This window comes from Carlito syrichta, unplaced genomic scaffold (assembly GCF_000164805.1).
Source record: "Carlito syrichta isolate Samal-C Ts95f unplaced genomic scaffold, Tarsius_syrichta-2.0.1 Scaffold126652, whole genome shotgun sequence".
In the NCBI taxonomy this organism is placed as follows: Eukaryota; Metazoa; Chordata; class Mammalia; order Primates; family Tarsiidae; genus Carlito; species Carlito syrichta.
The window spans coordinates 268,201-287,946 of NW_007070748.1; the positions used below are offsets into that span (position 1 = coordinate 268,201).

Sequence of the window (19,746 nt, forward strand, 5' to 3'; positions counted from 1 at the left end):
CGGGCTCAGGCAATTCACTCACCTCAGCCTCCCAAGGTGCGGGATGACAGGCTGAGCCACTGAGCCTGGCTCCTTGGCCTTCTTATCTGTGAAGGGCCATTAGCTGGAGGTGCCGTCTACACCAGCCTAGTGGAGTCGCTGATCCAGGCACAGTGCCTGCCCGAGTGACCCGCTGCACAGTCTTGTGTGGGTGCCCTGATGGACTTGAACGAGCCTGTCCCAGAATGAACTCACGCTGCAGATTTGCACAGCTGGACCGCAGGACTTGTGGGAAAAAGGGATCAGACCCAACACTTAGAGGCTTCCCCAGTGACAACTAAAAAAAGACGGGTGCCCACTCAAAACAGTAGCACCGTTGTACAAGCGCTCAGTGGCTGAGAACTGTGTGAATACTATAGCAGATACAGTTCTGCCCTGGGAGTAGGCCCGCAGGGTGCTTGTGGGTATGGGGGGTGGCCCCCTGTGTTACTGTGAGGGCCTGGGAGGAGGTGGCCCCGTGTGTAACCTCAGGTGTGGACAGGGACGGCACCCTCACAGCAGGGCACCAAGGGAGCCTGTGGGTGTAGTTGCAGGTGTGACTGTGCAGTAGGCAGGTCAGCAGGTGTGATCTGCGTTGACTGGAGTGTGCCGCCTGGACAGGACAGTGTACAGGAAACATTCAGATTGTTCCTGGTGGGCCTCGTGCTCAGATGGGCTTTGTATTTAAAAAACACAGTAAGCCCTGATGTAGGCTGAGCTTGTCTCAATGGCGAGTGCCAGGTCTCCCTCTGCAAGGCCCATGCCAAGGGCACCTGTGCTCCCTCCTCACCCGAAGCCCAGTGCCTCCCACCTGTCAGCTTGAGGAGCCAGAGATCGCTGTCACCCCGCCTTCCATTTTGTTCTTTTGAGCATCCGTCAGTTTGGTCATTGCTCCCTCTGTGTGCCTCGTTTCTACTTACTCTCTCGACGGAGTGACCTTTGCTTGTGCTTTACTTGGCTTCTGGGTATACTGGTCACTTCTTGGGGGGGTGTTGGTTTCCTCCCTCCTGTGCAGGTGTCCCAGGGGCTGAGGTTTGAAACTCGCTTTAGCATGACGGGAGGACAGCTTTGGCCTCCGCACAGGCTGGGGACATCAGAAGCTGCACCCGTGCTTCAGGAGAGCCCCGCTGCTGCCTTTTGCTTGTGATTTTCTTGGGCGTCAAGCTGACAGGAACATATTTCCAATAGCTACCTGCGGTATTGCGGGTTGGTTCCTGCCCTTCAGCCTGGTCCCCTGCAGTCTCCCGCTTAAAGCTCCAGGTCCCGCCATCATCTTTGAGTCTTGGTGACGCTGGGCCAACAGGTCCCTTGGCCTGCAAGCCCCTTCCTTTGCCCTCCACTCCCCTCCCTGCAGGGTTGGATTCTAACTCCCTCTCCCCTTGCCGTCAGGAGGGCCTTGGTGTGCCCCAGCCTTGTGCACCCCCACCCGCCTAGTATAGCCAGCCAGCTGCCTGCTGCCTCCTGGTGCTCGTGGACATGGCTCAGTGCCCTTCCTGTGTCCCTGCTGTGGCTGGACTCAGGCTGTGCTGGGCAGTGGGATGTGGGTGAGCACACAGGTGTAGTGAATGGTGCTGGTGGGCTCCCCCCTCGCCCCTCTCCTCCCTGGTGGGCCCGAGGGCCCCAGCTCAGGTGCCTCAGCCTGGCTAATGGCTTGCCTTCCCTTTTCCCGAAACTGGCAGAAGGAGCAGCTGAACACAAGGGGCCGGCCGTTCCGGGGCATGTCTGAAGAGGAGGTGTTCACTGAGGTGGCCAACCTCTTCCGTGGCCAGGAGGACTTGCTCTCGGAATTTGGACAGTTCCTGCCTGAAGCAAAGCGGTCTCTGGTGAGTACAGAGAGCCCCACCCGCCACTGCTCGTCCAGGGCCTACCCATCCACCCTCCATGACGTGCCCGGGTCCCCAGAGGTACACAGGATGCAGACACCCTGGGCCCTCAGTGCGGGTCCCCTCACATGGCAGCTAGTGACCCTGTGCAGAATGTTCCCAGGTCTGGGGGGAGGGAAGCAGAGAGCATCTTCTCCTGAGACCAGGGGACCCAGGTTTGGGCCTGGGTGTTTGCCACTTGGGGAACTACCACCTGGCACTACCAACACCATGGGCAAGTGCAGGAGGGGTCGCACCCACCCTCCCTCTGTTGGATAGGGCTCCAGGAGGATATGGCTGGGGGCGGGGGCGTGCTTGCCGTTGAGGATGGTGAAGAGGGGAGGCACTTTCTCCTTGGCTGTGGCCTGAGGCCTGGTGGGGCTGCCTTTTCTGTATCCTGTTTTTTTTTCTGTGTTTGTAAGGCTCTTTTAAAAACTGAGGTGAAATTCATGTAACAAAATTTCATCACTTTAAAGTAAACAGTTCAGTGGCATTTAGTGCACTCATGGTGTTATGCAACCTTCACCACTGTTTAGTTCCAGAACATTCTCATCCCCCGAAAGGACACCCTCTCCTCATCAGCAGTCACTCCTCATCCCCCTCCCAGCCTCTGACAGGAATCTGCTTCCTGTCTCAGATTTGCCTGTACTGGATGTTTCTGTCCCTGGAGTCACGCCAAGCGTGGTCTTCTGTGTCTTGCTGCTCTCAGCAGGGTGTGTTCGAGGCGCGCGCATGTGGTGGTCTGTGTCAGTGTCTTACTCCTTTCTGGGGCTGGGTCATCCTCCGTGTGTGGAGGGACTACGCTGTTCATCTGTCCACCTGCTGATGGACACTGAGGTCGTCTCTGCCTCTTGGCTGTTGTTGGTTGTGCTGCTGTGAACGTTTGTGTCCAGGGATGTGCTTGAACGCCTGCTTTCAGTTCTTTTGGGGGCATAGCTGGAGTGGGATTGCTGGGCGGTATGGCAGCTATATGTTTAACTTTCTGAAGAATCTCCAAGCTGTTTCTGCAATGGGTGCACCATTTTGCATTCTTGCCAGCGACATACTGGGACTCCAGTTTCTCTGCATTCTGGCTGTTCCTTGTCATTTTCCAGTCTTCTTTTTGCTTGTTTTTTTTTTTTTTTGGTTTTTTTTTTTTGAGTTGGAGTCTCACTCTGTCGCCCAGACTGGAGTGCAGTGGTCACTCCCGGCCACCGCAGCCTCGACCTGCTGGGCTCCGGCGATCCTTCCGCCTCAGCCTTCCGAGTAGCTGGAACTACAGGCACGCGCTACCACGCCCCGCTAGTTTTTGATTTATTGTAGAGATGAGGTCTCACCAAGTTGCCCAGGCAGGTCTCGAACCCGTGGGCTCAAGCAATCCACTCACCTCAGCCTCCCAAAGCGCTGGGATTACAGGCTGAGCCACCGAGCCCAGCTCTTTGCTTTTTTTATAGCCACTGTAGTCAGTGTAAAGTTAGATCACTTTGTGGTTTTAATTTACATTTCCCTGATGACTAATGCTGTCGAGCATCCTTTCTTTTGTTTAATGACCATTTATTTGTGTGTCTTCTTTGGGGAAATGTCTGTTCAAGTCCTTTGCCAGTTTTTATTATTTATTTATTTTTAAAGACACAGTTTGGCTTTGTCACCCAGGCTGGAGTGCAGTGGTGCCATCATAGCTCACTGTAGCCTCAACCTCCTGGACTCCCACCTCAGCCTCCCAATTAGCTGAAACTATGGGCTCATGCCCCCACGCCCAGCTCATTTTTAATTTTTTTTTTTTTTGTAGACAGGTTCTCATTTGGACTCCTGGCCTCAAGCAGTCCTCCTACCTTGGCCTCCCAAAGCACTGAGATTATAAGCACAGCCACCATACCTAGCCCAATGTGTTCATTTGTTTGTGTTTTTGTTATAAGAGTTCTTTATATATTATGTCAGACCTTTATCAGATCTGTGATTCACAAATATAGTCCTCATTTTGTAGGTTATCTTTTCACTTATTAGTATCCTTGAATGCACAAAAGTTTTAAATTTTGATGAAGTCTGATTTATCTATTTTTAAAATTTTATTGCTTATGCTGTTAGTATCAAGTCCAAGAAGTCATTGCCAACTCAAGGTTCACCTTCATGTTCTCTTCTAATGGTTTTATAGTTTAGCTCTTAATATAGAGCATGGACCTATTTTGAGCTAGTTTTGTATACAGTGTAAGGTAGCGTCCAACTTTGTTCTTTGGCAAGTGGTTATCCAGTTGTCCCAGTACCACTGGTGGAAGAAATTTTTCTTTCCCATTGAGTGGACTTGGCACCTCATTGAAAATCCATTGACTGTCATAGGGTTTATCATTTGGAACTCTCAATTCTGATCCATTGGTATATGTGTTTACTCTAATGCCAGTACCTCACTGTTTCAGTTACTGTAGCTTTGAAATCAGTAGTTTGAAATCAGGAAGTGTGAGTTCCTCCAACGTCGTTCTTTTTAAGATTGTTTTGGCATTAGGGCCCCTTGCAATTCCGTATGAATTTGAAGATCGGCTCTTCCATTGCTACAGAAAAAGTCATTGGGGTTTTGGTAGGGATTGTATAGAATCTTCGGGTTGCCTTGTGGGAGACTGCCATCTTCTAGCCCATGAACACAACACGGCTTGAATTTCTTTCAGCAGTATTTTAACGTTTTCAGCATGCAGGTATTGCACTCCTTGGATTACACTGATTTGTAAAAATTTCATTCTTACTGATGTTGTTGTAAGTGGAATTGTTTTCTCAATTTTCGTCTTTGAACTGTTCACTGCTAGTGTATGGAAACACCACTGGTGTCTGTGCGTTGGTTTTGTGTCCTGAGGTTTTGCTGAACTTGATGGTGAGTTTTAATAGTTTCTGTTAAGGCTTTAGGATTTTCTGTGTATCACATCATGTCATTGGGAATGGAGATGGCCTTCCCTTCCCAGTGCAGGTACCTGTTGTTTCTTTCTCTTGCCTGTTGCTCTGGCCAGGACTTCAGTGCTGCGTTGGTGGAAGTGGTGAAAGTGGGTGGCCTCATCTTGAACCTTCCAGAAGAGTCTTCAGTTTTTCACCCTCAAGCATGATGTGGGTGGGAATTTTTGTAGATGCCCTTTGTTAAGTTGGAGGGGCTCCCTCTGCTCATGGTGGGCTGTGTTCTGGTTCTTCTTCATCCTTGAGGGCAGCCTGGGGTGTGAGTCCCCCTTCACTTGCCCCCACCCCTTCTTGTGGGTCCTGCCTTTGGGTGAAGCACAGGGTGGGTGGGGCTTGGCGGTGGGTCCCCAGGGTGGCGCTGGTGGCAGGGGTCTGGCGTGGGTGCTATCAGAGCTCTGCGTGGAGTTCAACAGGTTTCCAGTGCTCTGGTTTTCCTCCCTTCACATCCTTCCATCCCTTCTTCTTGCCCAAAGTCTTCCAGCCTGAGCTGGTGGGCGGGGCTTGTCCCAAGCATCCCCATCCCTGTGACGTGAGCACCGTCTCTAAGTGAGGATGCCACCCAGAACCACTTCCTCACTCTGAGAGACTTGTTTCTGGCGGGACTGACTGCGCTGGGGCTGAGCTTAGATGGCCTCCCTCCTGCCTGAGCCTTGGTGCTCATGAGCTCAGCAGCTGGGGGCATCGAGTGGGAGGACTGTGCCAGTGCGTCACCTCTGGTGTGTTTCCTTCCTGTTCAGCGGGGACCCAGCGCGCTGCTGTCCTCGGGGGCTTCACGCCTGGCCTGCGCCCCGTCTCCCGCGGCAGTTGTGTCTGGGCGGGAGAGGCACATCTGTTCCAGGAGGGCAGTGGCCACGCTGCCCCGGGCCCAGAGCCCACATGCCCTGGCCTGTGGCTGCGGGGGCCCCCTCGACTGGATCCCTCCAGTGCGGGTGCCCACCTCTGCATGGCTGCTACCTGGCCCTCAGCCAGGCCTTCTCACCAGGGTCGTCCCTGGCGTCCACCGTCTGCCCCGTATCTTTGAAATTCGGGTTGCCACAGGACTCTGTGCCCTCTTCCCTCGGACACGGGGCTGCCCCTGCCCCCCTGCTCATCAGAGACCCGCCTAGCCTTGCTGGAGGAGCAGTGGTGTCTCACTGCCTCCCCGCCCCTCCTTCTGGAGCTGGCATAGCCTGGGTGGCAAGTGACAGGTCATGAGCCCGGTAGGTTGCACTGAGAGCCGTGGTCCCAGCGTGACATGTGTCTTCCCCAGGTCCTGCTGCTTGTCTTGGGGGTCTTGTCTTCTGGGATCTGGGCCTTGCCCCTCAGTCCTGACCTCACAGAGGCCACTCTTCTCCCAGCATCCATCCCTGCAAGGAGATGGGTGCTCATGGCATCCCCACTGGCCCCTAAGCTGTCATTGACAGCGCCAGGTGACCAGGGATGGGACAGTCCCACCTTCAGGGAAGGCCTGGCTGAGCCTGTCCGCTTGCCTTTGCTGCTCTAATAGAGGCACCCACTTGAGCCTCTGGCCTCGGCGTGTCCTCCACACTCCTGAGAGCTCTGAGTGGACACGCCTGGCCCTGCTTTGACAAGAGCTGCCTCACGCATGTCATCCTTTCCTACAGGAGCCTGGCAGGCCACTGCCCAAGCCTCAGCTTCCTCATTAGGGGGCTGTGCGGATGGTCCCACATGGCTGGTGGATTCCCCCAGGAAGCACCTGGCCAGGTGAACCTGGGGCTTTGATGCCCTGACACAACTGATTAGGAAGCTGGGCCTGAGACCCCCTCGGTATCAGGGGAGCCCTGTCTGCTGGGCTGTGGGGGCCATGCACAGTGGACACTTGGCCATGGATCAGACTAGCAGCTGGTGCAGCTCACCCGAGTTCCTTGCGGTTTTGCTGGAAGTGCGGCCTTGGTTCTGTGTTTGCATCCCAGTGAAGTTCTTCAGGTGCCATGGAGCTGGCTGTCTTGGAAGGTTGGCGAATGGGACCCCTTATCGTTGGTGGCTGTGGCCACAGTGCCCATGATGGCATTCAGAGAGCTGGTCCCCCACAAAGATCGCCCTAGAAGAGTAAGCGTTTCCCTCAGACGAGTGCCTGCCCACACAGTGTCTTCACACAGTGCTTGTTATCAACTCAGCAAAGAGTGTTAGTGCATATCAGGTGATTAGAAAGGTTGGATCAACTTGGTAAGATTGTTAAGAACACCCATTACACCGTCCGTTGGATGAGTCACATATCTTCAGTCTTTATTAATTTTTGGAAATCGATTAAAACTGTAGGAAAAAGAAACCAGAGATGAAATTTGTCATTGATTTAATTAAACTTGGCTGTTTGGCCTAGATCGGGGTCACAAATATTTTCTGCAAATAGTAAATATCTCAGGCTTTGCTGGCCAGTCAGTCACTGTTGTTAAGGCCGGTAGCTCGAAAACAGCCATTGAATATGTGTCAGCAAAGGGGCATGGCTGGGTGCCAATGAAACTTTACTAACAAAATGAGTGGATGTGGCTGGGTGCCAATAAAACTTTAAGCACAAAGTGAGTGGGAGTGGCTGGGTATCAATAAAACTTTATTTACAAAGGTGTGCCCTGCAAGCTCAGACCTAGGTGGTCTTTGGAGTCCATCCAGCTCAAGCATTCAGCTGTGGGGGGAGGTCGTGATGCCCACTTGGTGAGGTCCCTGTTTGTGCTCACTGTGTGCCACATCATCATGGTTGCCTCTTTTAGGACTCGGTGTTTGCACCTCTTCCGGGATTTACACAAAGGAACCCCAGCAGAGGATTCTTATGTGGGTGCCAATTTGACCACTTACAGTTCTTGGGATAGCCTTGACTCTTTGGTAATTATTCCCCAAATAAGTTTAATTCTCCCGAGTCTTGCCTGTGGCAAGGTCTTTATTATTATAATTATTGTAAAAATAGTGCAAAAAAAAGTCCAAGCATGAATGGGGACGCAGACGTCCCTCCCTTCACTCAGTTCCCGGCTGTTCTTCCCAGAGATAGCACTCCTGAGCATCTTGAGTATCTTTCCGGAAATTTTCTCCATGTGTGCAAACACCCTGTAAGCAAAGGACAAATGGCATCCTGTTTGTTTATTCCTGTGGCTTGGGGGGTTTTATTTTTCCTTTATCACATGTCAGGCTTGCCTGTCCCAGCAGCCCTCCAATGCTGTCATGTCTGGTTTGCTGACTGTTTTGCTTGGATGTCCGCGGCCTGTCCATGTGGCTCTGCGTCAGTCTGGCGGTACGCCCTTCGTGGTGTCTTCATGCCTAGGCCCATAGGGATATGGGAACGGAAATGTGTAGGGCTGGTGGTAAAGGCTCAGAACACCGTTGGGTCTTTCCGTAAAGCTGCTGACCACCATCCTCCCCCCCACCCACCCCAGCTTTGCCATACTACAGATGCAAATCCTGAGTGGATTTTTTCAGAACCGCTATCTGAATATCCCCCGCGCCCATGGGTCCCTGTCAGTCCATGGCTGGCATAGAGCCTGGGAGGGAGGCCCCGAACCAGCTGCGAGCCCCCAGGGAGTGCCACTGCCCCCAAGAGGCATTTTGTGGCTCACGGAGAAGCATGCGGGACTGGCTGTGGGGCCTCCAAGCCTTGGAAGCTCAGCTCCTGCCTCCCCCGCCGTGCCTCCGCACATGCCACCTGGCTCTCATGTACACGCGGTGAGATGCAGCGATTCCAGCTCCAGTGTCGCCCCCAAGTCCCCCAGGCTCTCTCCATTGCGGGCGCGTTAGGACCTTACATGTACTCGCTCCCAGCCTTGCCACGTGAGTCTCTGAGAATTGGGTGCTGGGTCTCCCTGGAGATGTGAGCCTCTCGCTGGAGTTACCTCGTGCCCAGATGGTCCTGGCATGGCTTCTGGCACTGACTGCTCCCGCGTTGTCCAGTTCACAGGAAACGGGCCATGCGAGATGAACAGTGCCCAGAAGAATGAGCACGAGAAGAGCCTGGAGCACAGCAAAAAGCGTTCCCGGCCCTCACTGCTCCGCCCCGTGTCTGCGCCAGCCAAGGTACTCTCCGCGTGCACCAGTGGCGGGGCAGGGGCCAAGCCTGGATCCTGATCTGTCTGGCTAGACATTCTTGGCAGTGGAACCTTGGGAAGTTGGCTCCCTCTGAGGTGGCCACTCGCCTGTTGCATCTTGCGAGGTTGTGATGAGGAGGAGGGAAGAGAGCTCCTTCCTCCCATGGCTAGAAGCAGCAGGGTGTGCCACTCAGGCTTCTTTCACCATCAGGACGGGCAAGGCTGCAGTGTACAGTTGTGCAGGTTGGTCACTGCACAGCCGAGGGGTTGTGGCTTCCTCTGTCATGCCCCTGCCCCTGCCCTATGGTGGTGGTATTCAAGTTCTGCTGTATCTGTGTGCATACTCATCGGCTTTCTACTATAAGGAAGAGCTTTCTCTTCATCCTGTTTGTTTACTAGTGTGCATCCACATGGGCTCTGGGTTATAATTTGTTCTCACAGCCGGGCTTGGTGGCTCAGCCTGTAATCCCGCGCCTTTGAGAGGCTGAGGTGAGTGGAATGCCTGAGCCATGGGTTCGAGACCCGCCTGGGCAACTTGGTGAGACCTCATCTCTACAATAAATCAAAAAATTAGCTGGGCGTGGTAGCGCGCGCCTGTAGTTCCGGCTACTTAGAAGGCTGAGGTGGAAGGATCGCCGGAGCCCAGCAGGTCAAGGCTGCGATGGCCGGGAGCGGCCGCTGCACTCCAGTCTGGGCGACAGAGTGAGACTCCAACTCAAAATAATAATAATAATAATAATAATTTGTTCTTACTGCTGTTTTTCTTAACATCCATACTGTCCCATGTTTGGCTGGGGGGCCCTGTCAGGCTGCCCTGTGTCGTCCCCTTACATGTCACCATTCTTCAGGCACTATGGAGATGTTGTGTCTGTGCAGCATTGTCTTTTCTGTGGCCAAGTTCAAGTTTAAGTGCAGCTTAGAGACAAAAATCTTTACAAAGACTTAGAAACCTGGCCTTTTCAGGTCCTCCCGGTACCATTCTCTTCCTGTCCTGTCTTGTTGCCGTCTCAGCCTGTGGGACAGAACAGAGGGAGTTTCTGATGTCATCATATCCAGGGGCACAACCTTGCCATTCTGACTGGTGCCCTCCTGTCCCCAGAAGCCCTAAATGGCTGAGATTCAGACCCCAGCTCTGGCGAAGAGGACTGTGTGGCCCTTCCCCTTCCCTGGGTCCGAGGCTGAGGCTGCCCTAAGCAGCACGGGTACCACAAGACGGGCAGGCAGTCCCGAGCATGTCATCCAGGGTCCCAGGTGACCAGGAGGCTCCTGCCTGCTCCTCGCTGGAGGCCTTATGGCACCTGTCAGGAGGTCGTGGGCTTGGTGTGGTTGTGGTGTGGGACAAAGGGGGACGGGGTCGCCGGAGGGGCACACGAAGCACTAGCCGCAGAGACTTCCCCCCACAGAAGAAGGTGAAGCTCCGTGGAGCCAAAGACCTGTCCATGGCGGCCGTGGGGAAGCACGGGACCTTGCAGGAGTTCTCCTTCTTCGACAAGGTGAGCCGCTGCTCCATCACCAGGCCGGTCCGGAAGCCGAGCTGAGTTCAGACGGGCTGTGCAGTGTCTTCTAAGCTGGGGGTGGCGCTCGGGCTCCTTCCTGGGTCTGCGCGCAGAGCAGGCGAGACGGCCACGTGTGTGTGCGCCCTGGAGCCCAGGCTGTCTGCCGGCCACAGCTACTTGCCCTACGCGTGCCCGTGCTGGTGATCTGGAGTGTCTGCACGGCGGCTGAGAAACGGGGTTCACAGTGGGCCCCTGCGCTCTGTCTCTGCAGGTCCGCAGAGTGCTGAAGAGCCAGGAGGTGTACGAGAACTTCCTCCGCTGCATCGCACTGTTCAACCAGGAGCTGGTGTCCGGCTCGGAGCTCCTGCAGCTGGTCAGCCCATTCCTCGGGTGAGCGGTGACCACTGGGGCCCTGGATGGGTTTTGCTCCTGTCACCCCGCCCACCTTGTTTTCAGCTACTGTTCTGAAAAGTGACGCTTGCCTTTAAAGTGTTGCTTATTGCTTGAAGTGGTGACCAAGGTGGTCATCGATGTAGATGCATTTGTAGGGGGTGACCCCTCTGTGTACACCACAGCCAGCTCCCCGCCACCCCGTGGCGGCAGCAGCATTTGCAGTCAGTGTTGCCACAGGGACGCAGCAGGTCCTCGAATAACGTTGTTTTCTCAGTGTCATTTCACAATGCAGACGAGAAAAGGAGCAGATTCCCAGCCAGGGCCACCGTCTGAGTGGAGCCTGCGCATCCCCCAGGTCCATGGGGTGTCTCTGGACTCCTGTTTTTTCCCCGTCCTAAGACGCACGTGCATGTTAGATTAGGTGGCGTGACTGTTAGAAGCTTGGTGACTTCCTGTGACCACAAGGATGCCATGGCGCCTCTCTCTTGCTGAAGTCAGTTTGCCTGTGGGAAGAGGAGTTTCACTGCACGCTGTTCGCTTGGGTTTGGCGTTTCCAGGACGATGTTCAGCGAGGACTTGCTGTGTTCTGCCTGTGTTGCCTGCCAGCTTCCCCAGGGTCCCCATGCTGCGTGCGTGTGTGTGTTGTACAGCTTTCCCCCCTTGAGTGTTGCCGCATCACCGCAGTCATGATGCGGCACCACTCTGGCACCACAGGGAAGCCTGCCCTGGCCTTTGATTTCTGTCCCCAAAGCCCACCCAGTCCTGGTTCAGACCCTGGCAGCCACTCATCTGTTCTCCTTTCTGAAATTTGTATAAAAAACGGTCCATTAATGGGACCCACAGAAGGGACCCTCCCGTTGGACTCCCTTCAGCAGCCCAAGTCCCTGGTGTCTTCTCAATGAAAACACTCAGAAGTGGAAGCCCTGCCACACGGAGACGCTGGGTCTTGAGCTGGGTCCTGGAACAGCCCCGCATTTGGTGCCCTGGCGCATAGGGCTTGTTGGGCAGAGGGCTGGGCAGCTGCACACACACTGTTGGGCTCGTGGGGCAGTTGAGTGAGTGAGCGCCCTGTGAGGCCTGGGCACCCGTCAGGCCCATTGTTGCCGCCTACCCACCAGTGATGGGGAAGGCGCTTGGTCACTGTAGCCTCAATTTCCCTGCTGTGCAGTGAGCATCATGAATGTACCTGCCTCCGCAGGGTTCCAAGTGCTCCAGCTGGAGCCCTGGGCCCCGACAATAGCATCTGTGAATAAGAGAAAGGGAGGAATTTCTTCAGGCAGAAGGAAGTGACATCAGTCACCAGATCGGATCCACCTAAAGAAGGAAGAGCATCCAAGAAAACATAATTGGAGATTAGAAAAACAAATGGAGCCGGGCTCGGTGGCTCAGCCTGTAATCCCGCACCTTTGGGAGGCTGAGGTGAGTGGATTGCCTGAGCCCGCGGGTTTGAGACCCGCCTGGGCAACTTGGTGAGACCTCATCTCTACAATAAATCAAAAAACTAGCCAGGTGTGGTAGCGCACACCTGTAGTTCCAGCTACTTGGAAGGCTGAGGCGGAAGGATCGCCGGAGCCCAGCAGGTCAAGGCTGCGGTGGCCACTGCACTGCAGTCTGGGTGACAGAGTGAGACTCCAACTCAAAAAAAACCCCAAAAAACAAATGGGCCTCACATGGCGGCTGCCTAATCACATGATTGTCCTGTGCAGCTAGAACCAGTCCTGGGCAGGAGCTCTGTGAGCAGCCCTTTCCAGGGACAAAACAATGTGTTGACAGCTTTCTTCTAATGTAAATGAAGCACAGATCCAGGAAAACAAATGGCTCCATAACTCTTGATGAGGCAGAGACCCAAACCCCCACCACATGAATCACACACAGGCCCTCGCCTACCCAGGAGCTCCCACACGCCATCCCAGTCCTGCCCCATTTGCCAAAGGCCTCTTGACTGGGAGTGATCGACTCCTGAGCCGATGAGGGTATTGAGGGTATAGCCATTTGGGGCACCCCCAGGCATGGTATGGTCTTGTCTTAGGGTTCCGAGTTACTTCATCTCCGGTTTCCTGATGCAAATACTTTCTGCATCTCTCCTTCCCTGGCTTCCTGACCCTGCTCCTTTCTGCTTCTCACTGTCTCTGATTCTCTGACTCGGCTCTTCCCTGCTTCTCTCCATCTCTGGTTTCTGACTCTACTCCTCCTGCCTCTGTGCCCCCCGGTGGGCCTTCCTGGCTGCACTCCTAGACTGCGTGCTCCTCTGCTGTGTTCTTTCTGAGATGCCAGTGCCATGTTTTGTTCATCCGCTTCCTTGCTCGCGGAGTTGCCTGAGAGTGCGCTGGTGCATGTGTCACCTCCTGGTGGTCCAGGCCGATGCTTGACGAGATGCATGGCTTCTGCCGTGGCCACAGCCTTGGAGGATAAGCTGCCTTCATGCCGTCTTCCTGAGGGATCCGTGAGGTCCTTTTCTGTTTTTCTTTGGTGTCGTGTGTATTCACGGGCCGAAATATATCTGGTGTCTCCCCGTACATGTCTGGTTCCATTGAAAAGTGAGGACGCTGTGGCCTGAGTCGAGCCTCCCATGTGCTCGGAACAGGCGTTCGTCAGTGAGCGTGGCTGTCACCAGGGGGCATCCAGGTGCTCCTGCCCCGAGCCTGGCTCTTATGTCACACTGTCAGGCTGTGCTGTGGTATCCTTCTTGACCTCAGCATTTCTTGGTAATCATTTAGTGTCAGTGTGAGCTCCCATATCCCCATTTCTGAACGCCTGCATGACCTCCCCTTACCTTGGCAGAGTTTCTAAGGGTGAGTGTTTGTCTCTGGTCCCTCCCTTCAGTGGTGCTGACATTGTACTTTTCAGGCGATGATACTCCCAGGTCTAGCTGAGCTCACCCGAGGGTGTCCTGAGGTCCTGGCAACCTGCCCTTGTGAGGGAACCTTTTCCGGGCTTTTGAGAATCTTGATATGCTCTGAAGAGCAGCCCAGGGCAGGGTGGCCGTCTCCTGTCTCAGCAGAAATGTGGCTGGCGTTCTTGATGGCTGGGGCACGTTCTCAGTGCAGTGCTTCTGCTGAGCTCAGAATCCAGCGCTCTCTGAGCTTGGGGCCTGCTGAGGGCCTGGGCCACTGTGGGAAGGGAAGCCTGCCTGGGAGGCCAGGGGCTGGGGGAACTGTGTGCACGGCTGATATTGGCATGTGGGCCTGGGGCGCGTGGCCAGACTGGGTCAGGATTGAGCCCCTGCTTCCTTCTGGCAGATCCAGCCTCGGTGTCTTTGTTTTGAAATGGCCACACTACCTGCCAACTCTCTGGAGCTAAAGGGGAAGGAGTGCAGGGGCCAGGTGCCCAGCGCATGACCTGCTGGCAGCTGCGCTCATGCATGGTGTCTTCGGCAGTCCGGGGTTTGCATGGAGAGGATACGTGGGACATCTTTGAGGGGCAGATGCAGAGATGAAGTGGAACCCTGTGCTCGTGGCAGAAGTAGTGCATGGCTGGAGTGAGTGCCTTCCCGGGCCTGTCCCGCAAATGCACGCCCCATGTGGTGGGTGACAGGGTGGACACGCAGCCACCTGCTCTTGGGGTGTGTGGCTGGAGGGGCATGCCAGCTGGCATCCCCTGGGAGTGGCATGGTGGGCACCTCTTGGGCAGTAGCCCCAGGAGAGCCATTCTGCCAGGCTCTCTTGCCACTTCTCCTGCTCCGGAGCTTCCCTCATGGTGGGATTGGCTTGGGCTCCACAGGTGGGCACAGCATGTGGCCACACTGCTGGGGGCCGTAGCTGCCAGGGGCTGCTGGGCCGGGTCACAGCAGGGTTGTGGCACCAGCAGTCAGAGGGCTGCACCATTTTGGTAGGATCTGTTTCTTTTTCTTTTCTTTTCTTTTTTGAAGAAAAGAAGGCTGTTTTCACTGTTGCCCAGGCTGTAGTGCACCCTTGACCTCCTGGGTTCATACGATCCTCCTGCCTCAGCCTCCTGAGTAGTTGGGACTGCAGATGCACGCCGCCGTGCCCAGTTAGTTTTTCTTTTTGTTGTTGTTGTTGAGGTGGGGTCTTATTAAGTTGCCTAGACTGGTCTCAAATTCCTGGCCTCAGGCTGTCCTCCTGCCTCAGCCGCCCAAATTGCTGGGATTACAGGCCTGAGCCACCACTCCCAGCCAGGATCTGGTGTTGTTTTTAAGAGACAAAGTCTTGCTATATTGCCCCAGCTCCTCTTGACTTTTGGGCTCAAGGGATCCTCCCGCCTCGGCCTCCCCAGTAACTGGGACTATCAGTACACACTGCCACGTCTGATATTGAAGCAGAAATCCCAACAACATTGGGGTCAATTGCATTAAAGCTTTTCTGTCAGTGTGCATGGTCCTGGTGTTCTGACTCTTGAGTCCACAGAGGCTCACAGGGAGGAGCTTCTCATTAGGGAGGAGGACGCTGGCTCAGGAGTCAGCAGACGACCTGGGAAGGGCCAGATAGCTTCTGGAAATTACTTAGCTGCTCCTTTGCTCAGGCAGCCACAGGCAGGATGTAACCAGCAGACATGGCTATGTGCCGATAAAACTTTACAAAACCAGGTGCTGGGCAGGTGGGCCACAGTGTGGCACTCCTGGCCTATAGCCTGGCTTCTCCAGGCACGGACCTCCTCCCAGTATAGGTCGACTTTTTCTCTGTTCCAAGGCCGTTCTGAGAACAGGGGATCAGAAACCACAGGGAAGGCCTGGCTGGTGATGGGGTGGGGGCAGATTCACTCGCACACGTGGGGTTGTGCAGTGACTGTATGTGCATGTGATGTGCGGCCCACCTCTCGGTCCCCTTGTGGTACTGTTCTGACTCTTCTCTTCATCTTGCAGTGAAGCCATGAAATCTCCAGATCTTTCTCAGCAGGCTCTGGGTGGGTGCTGACTCACTCTCTGTCTTTGTCTTTGAAGGAAATTTCCAGAGCTCTTTGCACAGTTCAAGTCCTTTCTGGGGGTGAAGGAGCTGTCGTTCGCGCCACCCATGGGTGACAGATCTGGAGATGGGATGAGCCGGGAGATCGATTATGCATCATGCAAGCGCATTGGGTCCAGCTACCGGGCGCTCCCCAAGACCTACCAGCAGCCCAGGTGCAGCGGGAGGACGGCCATCTGCAAGGAGGTAGGGCTGGGAGCCCCAAGAGCACTGGTGCCCGGGCTGGGCTGTGAGTGGTACTGGGTGTGGCCCAACAGAGACTCCAGTGTCACTGCTGGTGGTTCTGGCAGAGCCCAGTGCCCATGGACAGTGTGGAGCATGGCTTCTTCCTCTGTGACCGGAGTAGGTGTGGGCTGCTATGGTTCTGCTCTATCCCAAGCTCGCCACAGTACTGCTGTTTAGCTTGACACTGGATGCTTCTTCGGGGCTGTGGACTGACAATCGCTGCGTGTTCAGAGTGCAAGTGCTACTGGACTCTGGGAGGTGGTGGAGGGCTGCCCAGCCATGACCCCAAGGCCCCAAGCCCGCAGCTATGCTTGTAGATAAAGTTTCACCGGCACATAGCCACGACTGTTTTGTACGTGCTGCTGGTGGCTGCTTTCACCATGGGCAGGGCTGAACTTTCATCCTGGGTCCCTGCCGAGCCTGGGATGTCATCTGGTCCATGACAGGGATTACTCGCCATCTGACGTAGTCCTTGGTGTCCATTGGCCCTGCAGCCATGGGGTTAACCAGCTGCAGGTTGAAAATGTTCAGAATATAACAATACAGCATTAAGAAATAATCCAAAACTAAAAGAGTACAATGTTACAGCTACTTATGTAACATTTACATTCTACCAGGTATCCTAAGAAACCTAGAGATGATCTAAAGCATGTGGAAGGATGTGCAGATACTATGCCGTTCTCTCCAAGGGACTGAGACTCTGTGGGTTTTGGTATCAGGGGATTCTGGAACCCACCCTCTGGGGTACTGAGGGGCAACTATGAGGTATATGAGGTAATATGTTCACTGGACCAAAGTCGTGTCTTCCCTTAAAAACTGTAATCTTAACAGTTTGTCCAGCCTGGGCAGCATAGTGAGACCTATCTCTACCGAAAAATTAAAAATTAGCCGGGTGTGGTGCGCATTTCTGTAGCCCTAGCTACTTGGGAGGCTGAGGTGGGAGGATCGCCTGAGCCCCGGACGTCGAGGCGGTGGTGAGCTGTGACTGTGCCACTCACTCCAGCCTGGGCAACAGAGCCGGGCTCAGTCTCTTTAAAAAACCCAAGTTACCGTGCGTGCCGGTACAGCTGCCGCCTGTGTCTAACCAGGGTGGCGTCACATACCTCTGTGTCTCCTACCCTGGGTGACAGCGAACAGCGTGGCCACGGGGCCTGCATGCCACTCACGCCATCCCCTCTCGGCAGGTGCTGAATGACACCTGGGTCTCCTTCCCCTCCTGGTCGGAGGACTCTACCTTTGTCAGCTCCAAGAAGACGCCCTATGAGGAGCAGCTGCACCGCTGTGAGGATGAACGCTTTGAGGTGCGTGCAGCGTGCCCCGTCCTCCTGGCAGGTGTGGTCTTCCTGGGTGCAGGTCTGGCCCTTCTCCATGGCAGATGCATCCTGGGCCTCCCCCATGCTCTCCTCCTGGAGCTTCCAGCCCTCTGCAGGAAGGCAGCTCCTAGAGCCTCTGTCTCTGCCCATGCTCGCCAGACTCTGGGCTGGCTGCAGGATGGCCTTTTTTTTCCTTGTAAACATTTTCTTTATAGTTAATTTTCTATAGCTAACTTAATTTTTAGTTAGCATCTTTACTGAGATGGTCATGGTCACTTGCAGTGTAAGAAACACCACAGAGAGCCAGCCCCTGATTGGTTGCCCGTGTGTACACCCATGCGCATGGTGTTTGTGCTGTGTGCATGTGGGTGTTCGGTTTTGTGCCGTTTTGCTCCCTCTGGAAGCTTGTGTCCATCACCAGGTCAAGGTCTGAGGAGCCGCAGCCCCTCGGGCCCCTTGCGTAGCAAGCGCTGCCCTGCGCAAGAGCTGCATGCCTCGCCCCGGCACCGCTGCCTCCTCTTTGCCTCTGTCTCTGTGGCATCCCAGGACGGTTGCGTCAGCGGCTTGCACACTGGGTACCGTGCGGGACTGCTGCCTCTCACACAGCACCCCAGAGCGCATCTGATACCTGGTGTACCGAGTCCCTTCCCTTTTACTACCTAGCTGGACAGAGCTTCAGGTGCCCTGAAGAAGGCCTGCCTGGGGCCCATCTCCATTGAGAGCAGTGGCTTCACTGTTCTGCTGCTGGACATTGATGTGCGGTGGCTGGCCTGAGGGGCCTGGCCATGGCACTGTTGTGGAGGTCTGGACCCCACTCTGTAACCAGCTGCACCCTCCCTCAGGGTCACAGCTCTGTGACGGCTCAGACCCCTCCCAGGGCCCTGAGCCCCTCCGCTGACCCTTGCTGCCTGCCTGTCCGCAGCTAGATGTCGTCCTGGAGACCAACCTGGCCACCATTCGTGTGCTGGAAAGTGTGCAGAAGAAGCTCTCGCGGATGGCGCCGGAAGACCAGGAGAAGTTCCGGCTGGATGACTCTCTGGGGGGCACGTCGGAAGTGATCCAGCGGCGTGCCATCCACCGCATCTATGGGGACAAAGCCCCAGAGATCATTGAAAGCCTCAAGAAGAACCCTGTCACCGCCGTTCCCGTCGTCCTGAAAAGGTGCCTCCTGGCATCTGGCTGCCCTGCGCCCAGAAGCTCTTGAGAGCTGTTTGTCCACAGGTGTCATCTGAGAGGGTCCCAGGGACCCCTTGGGGTCCCCCCGTTTTCCTGTCTCACTCCTGAGAAGAGGGCACTGTGGCCTTCTAGGACTTCGCACCATGCACATAATCTAGGCATGTAAATAGCTACTTTAGAACACAAATGGAGGCCAGGCATGGTGGTGCATGCCTGTAATCCCAGTACTTGGGGAGGCCAAGGCAGGAGGATGGCCTGAGCCCCAGAGTTGGAGATTACAGAGAGCTGCGATGGTACCACCGCACTCCAGCCTGGGTCACAGAGTAAGAACCTGTCTCTGAAAAAAAAAATCTTAAATGGGATGGCTGTGCACTGCAGCTTGCTTTCTAGTAATGACACGTCTTGGACCTTGTCACCCCATGCTAGTGAGCGGGTGTCTGTTAAGTGGCACGTCAGGCAGGTGCTGAACTTGGCCCCAGGACGTGGAGGTGGGCATGTCTGCCCAGTCGCTCCCTCTGGGTCTCACTGAGTGGGGGCGCTGGGTGGCTAAGCCCACAGCCACAGCGCCCAAAGGCAAACGGAGAACTCTAGACCGTCGCTCACTCCCCCCTGCCTCCCTGCCCCCGGCACGCGGGGCGGGGTTGAGTCCTGGGGACAGGCTGTGCTGAGCCCTCTCCCCCCCGCAGGCTGAAGGCCAAGGAAGAAGAGTGGCGGGAGGCCCAGCAGGGCTTCAACAAGATCTGGCGGGAGCAGTACGAGAAGGCCTACCTCAAGTCCCTCGACCACCAGGCCGTGAACTTCAAGCAGAATGACACCAAGGCCCTGCGCTCCAAGAGCCTGCTCAACGAGATTGAGAGCGTCTACGATGAGGTGGGGCTGCCCGCCGGGCTCCTGGGGTCCCGGCCCTCCTGGCTGCTGCGAGCAGGCTGCTGGTCCCCTCCGTTTGCCCAGTGGCTTGGTGGGGCCAATGGCTTGGCCCTTGCGGGGCTGTGGTGGTGTTCCTACGGTACCCCCTGGCAGGTGCCCCGCCCTGCCGGTCCAGGCGGAGGATCAGAGCCTCTGCTGCTGTCCGGAAAGGCTCCCCCTGTGGAGGCTGAGGGCACGGGAGGCAGCGCCTGCGCGTCTTCACTGCTGACTGCCAGCCCCGTCAGCGTCCCCAGAGGAACACCTCACTGGCCTCCCTCAGCCTTGCTCTGGCAGCGTTGCAGTCCTGATTTTAACAAGAGGAAACTGAGGCATGAGAGCCGTGCTCTTGCCAAGCAAGGCCGGCCGCAGGGGCCCGGGGCTCTGAGTCATCAGATCTGGCTGACCCTGGGCTTTGCTTTCTGCCATATGCCCTATGTGCCCCTCGTACGCCCCTTTTGCACCCCTCATGTTCTCCCCACGCACCTCCCATGCATGCCCTCAGCCTCTCCGGACTCATGGGT

General features: G+C 55.5%; 1 protein-coding gene across 1 annotated transcript in view; it reads left to right on the forward strand.

The window, feature by feature from the left end:
* The window catches only part of SIN3B (SIN3 transcription regulator family member B), a 40,063-nt gene that overhangs the window by 11,422 nt on the left and 8,895 nt on the right, over nucleotides 1-19,746 (forward strand). Inside the window, exons 5-12 of the mRNA XM_021707896.1 lie at nucleotides 1,698-1,841; nucleotides 8,664-8,786; nucleotides 10,201-10,290; nucleotides 10,565-10,683; nucleotides 15,584-15,791; nucleotides 17,015-17,131; nucleotides 18,066-18,304; nucleotides 19,006-19,189. Coding sequence (XP_021563571.1) covers nucleotides 1,698-1,841; nucleotides 8,664-8,786; nucleotides 10,201-10,290; nucleotides 10,565-10,683; nucleotides 15,584-15,791; nucleotides 17,015-17,131; nucleotides 18,066-18,304; nucleotides 19,006-19,189 — 1,224 coding nt within the window. The remainder of the gene's footprint in view (nucleotides 1-1,697; nucleotides 1,842-8,663; nucleotides 8,787-10,200; nucleotides 10,291-10,564; nucleotides 10,684-15,583; nucleotides 15,792-17,014; nucleotides 17,132-18,065; nucleotides 18,305-19,005; nucleotides 19,190-19,746) is intronic.